The following is a 13,206-nucleotide window of genomic DNA, read 5'->3' on the forward strand; positions in this document are numbered from 1 at the left end:
GCATTGCCCAGAAATAACTTTAACCAATTGATTTTCCGCCCTGTCGAGTTTGGACATAAACGATTGACAACTATCCACTGATACGGCCGACATGGCCGTTATAGAACAGAATAGGCAGGTAATACCCTATTCTTCATATAAGGTAATCAGTTGGAATGTGGCAGGGCTGAGAAAGAAAGTAAGGGATAACAGATGGCTAAATTTTGTGGTACAATACGATATAATTGCTCTACAAGAGACCTGGGACTGAAGTGATCTTTTTTGTCTAGATGGTTATTGTAGCTTTCAAGTAAAGGCTACACCGGGACTGGGAGGAAGATCTAAAGGTGGCCTGTGCATCCTAACTTCACTTAAACTCCCAGGCACATTCAGCAAATTGGGGATCACCTCAGCTAACCTTCAGGGCCTGGAATGGTCTCGTCCTAAACACCCAATGACTTTAATACTGAATTTTTACAATGCCCCAGATAAGGACACACAGAACATACACCTGAATACTTTGGTTACTTTTTTAGAAGAATATAAGTCAACGCACACCGCTTTATTCGATGTAATTTTAATGGGCGATTTTAATGTACACCTGTGTGGATGGGATTGTCTGGCAAAACAACACATAGGTCCTCCTGGTTCAATTTCCACTCACTTTGAACATTCTTCACAAGGTGAGATGCTGGAAGATCTTCTGGCCATTGTTAATCTATATGCAATTGAGGAAACTTGGGGGGAGGACAGGGCCCCGACTTTTGTAGGCAGAGATGCTGAGACAGTAATTGACTTCATCTTTGTCTCTCCTGGCATAATATCTATGGGAGCAACCCTTGAAGTTGTCGTTTCGATCTTCAGCGATCACAACCCCCTTGTTTTGTCATTACTCAAGGGGGGTGATGCTTACAAACATAAGGATAGTGCGGAACGAAATCATGATAAACGTATTCCCATGGACCAGGGAAGGAGGCTTAATTGGGCCAAGGCGGTCTCAGACACTTTTATGCAGGACTTAGAGAGCAGAGTAAAAGAGGACATGGAAATATGTCTAGATCATTTGGCAGATGGTAAACAGGTCATTAACTCCTTCACTAATATTTGTGCACAAGTCAGACATGACTTGAAGTGAAATAAGAAGAGGGACTGCCCAGATCTCCCAAGGTGGTTTGATGAGACATGCTCAAAAACCCAAAAAGAACTATTATATGCATTAAAACAAAAACCTAGAAATCAGGAGCTAGTGGCTCTACTTAGAAAAAATTATAAACTTGCCATGGCTAACCGCAAAAAATGCATTAAAAATGAGGCATGGGAAAATCTTATGTCAATAGATGTTCTTAGAGACAGCTCTAAATTTTGGGCTGTAATTAACCACCCTTACTTCGCTGGCACAAATAACTCAATCATGGATTCCGTGATCCCAGATGAGATATGGGTTGCACATTTTAGTAAAATCTATAACAGTGAGGAGGACTATATTCCAGTGACGGACCCCACTCACAGTTTTTTAGCCCCCCTTTCGCCGTTTAAAGAAAATGAGGTTGAGAGGGTCATTGTGGAAATGACGAAAAACAAGGCGCCGGGCCCAGATGGTGTGCCCGCAGACCTCTATAGGAACCAATTGGAATTTTGGACTAAGACGCTTACAAATATTTTTAATTCCACAATTACATCGGGGTTTCCTTCGTCTTGGGCCACTTCATCCATTATACCTGTGTTCAAAAAAGGAGCAAGATCTGACCCTGCCTGTTACAGGCCGATCTCCCTGATTGACTCTGCCGTTAAAATCCTGGGCAGAGTCATCCTGCAGAGACTCGGAGAACACCTAGAGGAGAGGAGGGTCCTTTCCGAACTACAATATGGGTTCAGGGCCAAAAGGGGTACTCTCGACCAATGCCTTAACCTCCACATGTTAATTAGCAAATACACCGTGGCTAAGGAGGGTTTGTTATACATGGCCTTTATGGACCTATCATCGGCCTTCGATCTGGTCAATCGCACAAAACTCTGGACTATTTTAATTAATATAGGGATAGACCCACCCTTGGTAAGATTCTTAGCGGCCCTGCACCAAGACCTGCGAGCTTCGATTAGAACCAACAGCGAGGGAGGAAGTACTAGCCCCTTTACATCGAAACGAGGTGTTAGACAGGGGTGCATTTTAGCACCCCTCCTATTCACCCTTTACATAAACTCCCTTGAATCAACCTTGAAAGGGTCTACACCAGACGTTCCACGCGTGGGGGACTATGTAGTCCCAGTACTCCTCTACGCGGATGACGCGGTTATAATGGCCTGCACTGGGGTAGGGCTGCAGAGACTCTTGGATGATTTTGGGGAATTTATGTCCTCCCTGGATCTACAGATAAATAACAAAAAATCGCATGTCATGGTAGCGGGGAAACGCCCAAAATCAGCAAAAATAAGAAAGTTTTATTGCAATGGGGAAGAGATCTCTAGAGTCCCGGTTTTTACTTATTTGGGCGTCATTTTTGACGAAAGGGGCACTTGGAGGCACAATTAAAGGCTAAAGGCATAGCTGTCACCAGATCAACCTCTGCTCTACTGAGCTTTGCAAAACGGTTGGGATCACGCCCAATAGAAGCCCTGCTGACAGTCTACAAGTCAAAATGCCTTTCTATAGCCAAGTACGGTGCTTCCATTTGGGTTTTTTTACCACAAAGTAAACTTCAGGTGGTGGAAAATAAATTTCTTAGATCTCTGTTAGTGGTACCCCAATCTACCCCAGTACTTTCAGTGCACACAGAGCTGGGTCTTGGTTTCATTAGTGATCAGTTGCAGATGGCACCACTAATCTGCTGGGCAAAGATCTGGCTGAACTTGGAAATTAGTCTAAACCGCTCCATCATTAAAGATTGTATGGCACTGGATAAAGTTAATAAAATCCCATGGTTAATGTATATTAAACATACTTTTTATAAACTGGGGAGGCCTGATCTGTACACTGCTCCGAGCTCGATTAAGAAGGGCGATGTTGCATGGATGAAGGAAAACTTTGTGGGCCAAGCGGAGCTGGAACGGGAGGCAGTAGAGGTTCAGAAACCGGGAGTCAGAGCTAATTACATCTTGCAGACTACCCCAAAAATGGAACCCTATTTGAACATTGTTACACGACCCTTCCATCGTAACCTCCTTGTGAGATTTAGACTTAACATCATCCACTATTCCTTGGGGAACTATACAGTTTGGGGAAAATTAGATTCATCTATCCCCTGTAACTGTGATAATTTTTCAGATCAAACACTGTTGCACTTTATCATGTTTTGTGGCCACTATGAAGACTGTAGGAAACAGTTCTTAGTTCCAATTTTGAGAGAAGCAGGCTTTATACAAGTCTGGCCTGCACTCCGCTACCTACAACTCCTGGGTAGCACGAGAGTAATATATGGGGTCGCAAGCTTCTTGGTCGCAGCTATACGTATTAAATCTAAAAAATTGACGCCAAATGTCTAATACGTATTTTTAATTGTAAAGTATTACCTCTAAAGATGAAATGCTCCAGCCTATGTAAATATATGAAACTGTTTTTTAAAATGTAAGAATTGTTTTTTAATATATGAACTGTCTTTTTACATATGTGATGTAATACGCTTTTATGATTTTAAGTAATCGAATAAAGTATGCTTTGACTGATGTAATTTTGCATCATCTTTGTGAAAATGTCAGATTTTTTGCAAAATCAAATTTGCTCACCCATATTTTCTTCGTTCAGGTTTTACACAATGATGGAATCCTGTGGTATGCAGGCACCCTGTCATACATTTCCATGTCCTCCCAGAGCTCTGCCAAAGACCTTTGTACATCTTATTATCTCCGGCTCACTTATATGTCTGGAGTCCTGATGATGATCCCGGTATTTTTTTTTGGATTGAAACATTGACTTTAACCGTGGACCCTTACCACAATGGTTATAATAGACTAACGGACCCTGCCATTCTTGGTTTTTCATAGGTGCTCTGATCACTATTGTCACATACACCTACTACGCTGTCAATTATCTTAAGTGTTTTTTATTTGTGTATCAATACATTTGTAACTTGGATACACTATATACTGTAGAAATACAAGTTATTGCCTCTGAGTTAGAGGTTCTTGAAGGAAGGTTATTGGTACAGGAGATTCATCCATGCCATCAGCATTACCTCACACGTTTCATTTGTGTGGATGCCTTTGTTACCACGAACATCACATATACCACACATACATTTATGCATATGTTTGGGGCGCCTGCCAATACGATACGATGTCTACCCAAAGTCCCTGATGCTTCTCAGGGCCCCTTGTTTTTTAAACTTTGTTTGATTTAATGCTCAGCACGAACAAATGAAGAATACCTAGTGGTAAGCTTGGCATTTTCTCTGTTTTGTACTTTCAGTTTGTTGGCTATCAGTATTTTGCTCTAGGAAGCATTCACAAAATTTTATGATCTGCCATTTGCTTGCCTTGTACGTACCGATCTGTGTCAAGCACACACAGCATAATTAGGCATGATGGCACTGGGATACTCCACCCATTGGCTCACCTTTAATGAACCTGTAACTTTTATTTTCTCCTTTTTTCCAAAAAGTCAGGTACCTCAGGCCAAGTTTCTTCTTGCAAGCCCTTCTGGGCACTTCTGCAAAGCTCAGGCAACATAGCCCTGGAATCAAAGTCAGCAGTATTCCCCAATGTCCCCTGTGGGCTCTCTGGTTGTCTTCCAAAACCAACGAAATATAAGATGTTTCGGAAGTGCCAAATCCCTCTGTATTTTATTTTTTTAAAGTTTGAGACATGTCAAAATGTTTCTGTGGTTTCTGACAGAAAACAAAAAAAGATTGACCATGTGCTTTCAGAAGGATAGAAGAGGACACAAATGAATTACACATATAGGACATCATTAATGAGGTTTTGCTGTAGGGCAGCGCAGCAGGCCTTCCTCAGGGCCGGACTGGGAACCAAAACCGGGCCTGGCAAAGTGCTCGGCCGGCCCTCCCTCCTGCAAAAATGGCCCTGTAACAAAACGGCCCCCAGGGGCCACAAACCGGCCCCCCACCAGTGCGGCGCACCGGGGAATTGCCCGGTGCCCGCTACGGCCAGTCCAGCCCTGGCCTTCCTCCTGCATAAAAACAATCACAAGAGGCTTTTCCTCTGAGTTGTGTGAAACATTAGTAAATATTCCCCCTAGTATGTACTGGAAACAGTGGGTCTGCTTGCCAGCAAACAGCTAAAGCTGTCTGAAATAACTCACTTATCATTAGTTATATACCATCCAACTATGTAATCTATTTTTTTTATTTCAGGACATGCATAATCACACATACAGTACAATCCCTAAAAGGGACACAAGTTGCAGAATGAATAACATTTCAAAGCGAGGGAGGCCAAAAAGCCCTGCCATAGAATGCGCCAATAAACGCCATAAATTTGCATATCCCTGATCAATTTATATTTGCACATTAAATCGAATGAAAAACATAACTGTTAAGAACTAGGCAACAATTGGCAGGACTATGTAGTAGATATATTCACAGACTACACAGATTGACAGAATCCCACAACAATGTCCATCCCCCTTCTTCCCCTTGGATGGAGCTACAATGTGTACAATAGCTGGTGGACAGGGCAATTAATGTATTTTAATTCACAACCAATGTATATCCTGATATACATGAAAGTAGGCTATAAGGTTGTGATAACACTTTCAAGATTTAGAAGCCTTTGCTATGCTGCAATGTACTGCCCGTTGATAGATATCTTCAAAGACATGGACTGTCAATATTTAACAGCCCCTGAAAAAATTATAATAAATATGGCTGGGCAGTTATGCTAGGAAAGAATAGTTATTATTAGAAAATATAGATTGGTAAACACATAAGGCATAAAAAGCCCCTCTGTCATGATCTATAGTTGGCACTCTTGTCTTTGCACTTGTAAAGAGGCTTCACAGCTCTGCAGGGCACACTATGCAAGACATCAAAGAATAATCAAGGATCCTACATGTCCAATGAAGCCGCAGGACTCTTATGTTGTTTGCAAGTGGTGGCGGCGTCTAGTTTGAAGTTACTGAGAATAAGAGCCCTCATAGTCCAGAGCATCTTTGCTAGGCAAGCAAGATACCTTGTTGGCGCAGCCAGGACCGTGTTGCTAGATTCTTGGAAAAATGTGGAGGCTGTGAAGTTTTTTAAAAAATTGACAGAAGTCTAAGTCAAATACAGAGAGTTATTTTTAGGAATTCAGCCGTATTTCTGGAGATAAGCACTATTTTGAAAGTATTGTACGGGAGCCCGAGGACTCACCAAGATGGTTCAATCTTTTATATACACTCACTTACAAATCTCAGCGGGGAGAATCTTTGTGACTCCGGAGAGGCAAATTAGAGCTCTTTCAAAATAATCAAAACAGCAATGACAAATAGATTTTTGGTGATCAGTCAATAATGAGAGTCTGGTGAAGGTTTCAAAAACCTTTATTTATCGTAAAGTTAGAATCTCTATTATCTTCATTCAGTTTAGTAAATTGACAGAAATATAAAAATAGATTTGGGTAGAAATCAGCATTAGAAAAATACACAGGGTTCTATAAAGAAACCCCGTAAGCTAACTAACGCACCTTTTCTAAATAGAACCCATGAAGAGTTGCTCTGGAGAACAGCGAGTAGAAATGAACTTCTCATAAAGAGTAGTTCTGGAAACTCAGCCGAGTTCCATACAGCTGCAGTATCAACTGTAAAAGAAAAGTGCAATCCTTGCAGTAGCATTGATCCTAACAATCCAAAAAGATCAGAAATGAAAAACAATTAGTCACCTCAGGGAAATAGTTACAGAAAATCAAATCTCCATAAAGACGTGTTTCAGAGCAAGGAAAGATCCATCAGCAGGACCAACGGAAACTTTGAAAGAAATTAAGAGGAAATGAGGTGTATTGAAAGTGGTGTGTTGCTAACTAGCTCGGAACACTCATTAATATAAGTTCATACTTTAGTAACAATTCTGTAGGCATCCTCTGTCGATATCCAATGAGAATAGCTCACAAGATGGTGTCATCAGTCATACGATGCTTCGTCTTCCGATTCCCACAGTCTGTACTCTTGTTACCATGATCAATACATTTATATTACAGCACTTGTTACATGAGGGAAGGTTTTCATGAGAACCCTCTTACCCAAACTAAAGGATGCACTATGAGTTCGATGTGTGAACAGTGGCTAGTCAGTTATATGAAAGCAACTATCAATGTTATGCGGAAGCAGCATTCATAAAAGTTTCTAATTGATCATTTAACATAAGCAGTTTTAATAAGCTTTTTGTATTCTAACATATGATATAACATGGGGTGAGGAGCAGGATGAACATGATGTTGGAGTCAGCATATTTCTGAAAGATGTCACTAATGCTAAGCAATTTTACTAAATATCTTATTCATGTAGCTGTGAGCAAGATCCCACCAGTATAACATTCTCTTGTCTGGCACCAGCGGTTGTTGTAGGTCTTTGATTTGCGCTTCAGTTTGCACATGACTTGTTCCATCCATTCACTTTCATTGTTTTTCCCCCATGTTCAGTTCTCTCTAGTCTCTTGTTGTTTACCTGCTGTTTACTGATTACCAGCCTGTTACCCGTTTGCTAATTTGTCTCCTTGTCCAGGTCTCCTATCTCTCTATTCAGCATGGGAATTTCCTCTTCCTCCATTGCCTATTTATGGCATATCCTCTGCCTGCACAGTATAAGTCTAATTCCTGTCCTATTGTGTCAACCCTGTAGTAATTCTGTTGTTTCACCTCAGATGGAGACTTTGGCTTACAAAGTTTGACCATGAGAGTCTGTGTTTAAATATCAGCTATTTACCAAATGAAGTTAGCGGCCAGTGGAATGCTGAGTCAGAGTGGCGATATTCAATGTCTCTTCTTTTTCTCCCTTATCTTATTGTCTTTTGTCTGGGTGTACTGCTAACCAACATATTTATCTTGCGTATGGTTGCCTGTGCATTAGGAAAGGTGTGGAAACCTTCATCACTCCTACTGGATCTGGACTACAGGGTAGGTGCTTTCTTGCACCTACTTAGACTATGTACATAAATTAGGCTGTATTTCACCTGTTATGTTGTATGTATTTGTAAAGCGCACTAACACCCAGTAGGGAATCCTGGTGCTGAAAGCAGGTGCAAGTCTGGCCTGGCCTAGGGCTGATGAGTAAAAGCCTATTTGAGTATTTCAGTTTTGTGTGGAATGTGAGAATACAAGAGGTGGCACTGAAGTCTAATAGCAGGTCATTCCAGGCTTAAGGAACAATGTAGGAGACTCCCTGACCGCCGCTCCTGTTAGGCATATGTGTGGAATTCGTGCAGGTTGAAGTCTGGTAGAGCTAAGGTAAATGGCGGGTTTGTTAGATGAGAATCGACGGTTAAGGTAAGCTTGGCCTGTAATGTGTAGGACATTGAAGGTGTGTGAGGAGTTTGAACTGGGCTCCTTGTGCATTGGAAGATAGTGGAGCTCTCTGAGGTGTGGTGTGATGTGCATGTGGCATAGAAGGTTAAGTCTGATTCTGGCTGCTGAATTCTAAACAGTCTGTAGTTACCTGGGTGTTGCTTGTATGAACACCATTATGTCACGTCATTCTTCATTTGAGACCAAGTCACTGCACCCACCGTAAATGGTTGCATCAATGTCTTTGCTGCTAATTCGGCTGCACAGTGTACTTTAGCATTAATTAATTGACTTTTATGGCCCGTTATGTGTTGTGCAATGACCAAAGGAAGCTTGTTCTGTGTAACAAATACATTTCCCTGAAGCTGCTTTGCTTTTAACAATTTAATTTTTGAAAGTCTGATTCTGTTTAGGGGCCAATGGGGCAACTCCACTTTAAAACCCTGTACACACAATCCAGAATCCAACACAGTTAGTGTGGGAACTGATGGATCAGCCTTCTGAAGAGCAAGTAATAAAATATTTATTTCTTCTATTTGTGCAATGAAATCAACTAACACTATGGTTTGTTTACATTGCCCCTTGAAGTCACTGTCTTCAATAATTCCCTCTACTGTACACAATAGCTATAGAATATTTTTTTGCTTAGTACCGATCATGTGTGGAATATTTTGGATATATTGTAGAGATTCTTTAGTTCTAATTGTCAGATCATACACACACTTTCTGTCAGTCTCATTTTGCTTCACAGTCCACTGTGCTCAGAGAAGGTTTGGAGCACATGCATTGGCTTTACTAGCTTCAGTAGCGACCTCAAGCATAGTTACAAGGGAAACTGCAACTATTCACTTCTGTCTGTAACATGTCTGCTTTTGTAGAAGTAATTTGTTTGTTTAAGAGATTAACCCATTTAGCCTAAGGCGTCAAGTAAGCTCCTGAAAGTTCAAAAACCCCATTAGAGTTCATAGGTTTCTTGCATTTGTGTTTGGATGCTGTAAAGTAGCATACTTTTGTAGGAGGTATGGGGTCAGTCCTTTACCCTCACTGGATACATCATCTCAAAAGAAGATCATGTTAAGATACGCAGTCTAAGACTTTTTAAAGTTTATTTTATGCCCATGCTAAGCTATAAGAGTCATTATTCTGCCCATCCTATTTAAGAGTTATGTTTAATCATCATTTGTGAAGTAGATGTCATTAATGTATGATAATACTCTGGATCTTCTTATAACATCTCCATTATTCTTGTCGTAAAAAGCACTGGGCTATTTTTATAGCCCTAAGGCAAACTCGTTTAGACGTACTGAAATCCATTGTTACGAGAACTGTAATATTGCATTTCTTCCTAACTAATTTCATCATCGGTTCATTATTGGGAGCAATTTGCACCATTGTCTGGCTTCAACTCCAGAAAAAGGGGGGTGTTCGTGTTTGAATGACCAGGCACTATTACATCCTGATACCGCAGCTGATCTTAGATGACCCTTATATGGTGCTTAGTTTCTGGTTTTAATGGATAGTGAGCCTGGACTTGGGGTTTACTCCATAAGGAAATCCAATGTGGCACAGGATCTTTGTCCCAACCCACTTGATTTCAAATGTTCTATACAATTCCAAAGCCTGCTTTAAAGCAAACTTTGGGGCACATTTTTCCCTAGGTTCTTCGCAATTCTAAATGCACTCTTAGTCCCTCCATTATGATGAAACTTAAAGTAAAATAACATAAAATAGTTTTTTTTAAAAATTCAATTTTATGTTAAAACAAATATCTAAAAATTAAACATATGTATTGTTTAATTACAAAGAGCATGATTACAATTTCGGGTGGACTCACATCCGCCGACACCATTGCGGTCTTCGGGACCGATCGACCTCCGGTCGGCAGTACCAACACCGCAATTACAATGCGACCGCACAAGCTCAATATGGGAGCTTGTGCTGCAGCTGTAAACAGGCCATAGTACAAGCTCCCTTAGAGAAATGGGATCCTGTGTAATTCCCCAAATCACAGGGCCAGGGGAGAAGGGGGCCCTGCTAGGGGCCCCATAAGGCACTTTTCAACAGTAAATCTATGTCGGGAAGGCCAAAATGGGTTTGCTCTCAGAAAGTGCCATCATAATCAGTAGACGGCAACACATCCACACTGGATTATGTGGAGGAAGTCAGCCGGTATGACCAGCCGGTTTGAATTCCGACCACCGTCATTGTAATTTGGGGGTCAGAAGTCAATCCAGGGATGTCGGTTGGAAAGCCTCCAACCAGCAGTCGGAGGCTTTTCGACCAACATCCTAATTAGCCCCCAAATATTTTAATAAAATAAACTATTTTGTATTTCTAAATTAATGCAACACTATTTTTTTTAATATAATTGCATTACTTTGAATTAAACCTGAACATCACGTTTAATAACTAATAGTGCATAATAAAATGGATTCATCAATTTAAACTTCAGTAAAAGGATTTTCATTTAATATGTTCGAATAATAAATGTGTTTAAATTTTCCGTATACTTTACCATAGGGAGAACAGCACCCTGACTCTGAAGTTTCCCTGTGACAAATGATAGGAAAAAGTAAAAAAGTGTTTAACTCAAAAGAAAGTAGTACAAATATTTAAAACCCTTCCAAAGTCAGTGCTAAAGTGTTCATGCATAGTAGCTATCTTGGAGTATTTTTCTTTTGTTTCAAGAAACAACAATCCAAGGTGAATAACAGACATGTGCACCATCACATGGCAGCTATCTTGTGGTGGGCTTGCATTTGTTTTAATGCATTTTTACCCTTCTTGCATTTTTATTTTTCTAAGGGCGCATTGTTTGTTCTGTGTTTGTAATTTTGTACTACCCTGTGAATGAAATGTCAATAAGGACAATTAAATATATTATTTACCTACTTATGTATTCACAACTCATTCCTAACTTCTTGATGTACAGAACAACTGCCAGAGAACATTACCAAGGCACTTACAGAAGGAGAAATCTTAAATTATCAAGACAAAATGGTTAAGATATTTGTGAATAACAAAAACTGAAATTACCCCAAAAAACTGAGGGTGCTAATACTATTTCAACTCGTGAAAGCAATATGAGAATATTGTAATCTAGAGAAAGATGCAAATACTAGAAAATTAACATATTGAGTTTTCTACCTTAGATTTACTACGTTTTTAACAATCCTCATGTTCTTTGTGTCCTTAGAATTGCAGAACCAGAGGAATGTGCTGGGATTGTGTCTTTTCTCTTCTCGTCGGACGCTTCTTACATGACCGGAGAGACAGTTGTGGTTAGTGGAGGGTACAAGACAAGACTATAAAATGAATAGAATATTCGTTTTACAACCTTGCATACAGAAGAAGAAAGCAAACCAAAGTTTATACCATTTTCATGCATCTCATTACTTAACTTAAACACTACTTTTGAACTGTACGATGTGTTCTGCCTTCGTACCTTTTGTTAGCTTGTTTTGAAATTAAAAACAACATTTGCACACCCTCTGATTTTTCCTGCATGTTTATCAAAATGTCAGACGCCCATTGCTATTTCTTTTATTACCATCTTATAACAAGTCATCTATGTAGAAATAAGTTACTGTGTTCTCAGTGCTACAAATCTACTCAGCACATATACATTGATAATCTTTGCAGCATGGTATTACATCAGCACATTCAAGGATCAAATGCAGTTTATAATACATATATCATCATTACTGTTTTTAATGCTATTTCGTTGGTTTGCTATAATTCACAAACATCTGAATGGAGAGGAAAGCTTGCCTTGCACTTAAGCTCCTGAATTCACTTAGGGCCCGATTATGAATGATGCGGTTAGGAAAGCTTTCTCACGTAGGGCCTGATTACGATGAGGTTAGGAAGGCCTCCTAACATCATTTTCTCATTCCGAATTGGATCGGGAACGTGTCTTCCCGACCAAGGGCCCAATTACGATGTCGTTAGTAACATAGGCTCCCATTGAAGTTAATGGGAGTCCAACCAAATTGTATCTGGAAGCATCCGGATGCATCATACTCGGTCGGTCGGACTCTCCTGATCCGAGTCGGTCCAAACCATTTCCGAACCGATTCGGTCAAGAAGATTTCCTAACCACATCGTAATTGGCCCCTTAGTGGGATGTGATAAATTAGGATATCATCTGTCTATCATAGTTGCTAAAGTTCTTAAGGCTTCAATTTGTTATACTAAATTTTGTTAAACATAGTTGTCCCTCTTGTCTTAAAACGTAAGTGTGACAGATTTAGTTTTGATGCATGGCCTCAGTGTTTGCATTATTTGCTTTTTGGAGAAAGCTACATTGTGTAAACCTTACTGCATTGTATTTTTGAAAGCCATCATTGGAAAGAGGAAGACACTCACAAAAGCAGCACTGTTTTCAAAGAAGTGGTCTTCAGTATGCTTTTCAACTGATGGATTTACAGTTTATGACAGCATAATAGATAACAGCATTCCTCTACAAAAGATTCAATTAAAAAAACAAGATGTTCATCTTCCAAATGTTACTTGCTTGAATTCTGTGTATATTATGCACCTATATGTATTCTTTGGATTATTTTTTAGGACTCTGCTATATTTAATAGAACATTCAGACGCTGAGAGCACCATTGAAGACAAATATGTGATTCATGGCCAATAATAGGTGGTACAGGCCTTCTGCTATATTAGTCCATTGAGTTTCATTTGGTTCCTTCCTTTTTATTTCATAACATTCTGCTCAAAATGGATGGAATGATCTAATAAAGTTATAGCCCTTCTGCCTTGCCCTATACCGGATGTTAAAGGCTGTTTTCC

At 40.0% G+C, this 13,206-nt stretch overlaps 1 protein-coding gene across 2 annotated transcripts in view; it reads left to right on the forward strand.

The window, feature by feature from the left end:
- LOC144790905 (dehydrogenase/reductase SDR family member 4-like) overlaps window positions 1–11,972 on the forward strand; it is a 118,010-nt gene extending 106,038 nt beyond the window's left edge. For both annotated transcript variants that reach the window (XM_078665546.1, XM_078665547.1), the window contains one exon: window positions 11,603–11,972. In XM_078665546.1, the coding sequence (XP_078521672.1) occupies window positions 11,603–11,717 (115 nt within the window). In that variant the 3' untranslated portion in view covers window positions 11,718–11,972. The remainder of the gene's footprint in view (window positions 1–11,602) is intronic.
- Window positions 11,973–13,206: the final 1,234 nt, after the last annotated feature.

The sequence above is a fragment of the Lissotriton helveticus genome, chromosome 11 (genome assembly GCF_964261635.1).
Source record: "Lissotriton helveticus chromosome 11, aLisHel1.1, whole genome shotgun sequence".
In the NCBI taxonomy this organism is placed as follows: Eukaryota; Metazoa; Chordata; class Amphibia; order Caudata; family Salamandridae; genus Lissotriton; species Lissotriton helveticus.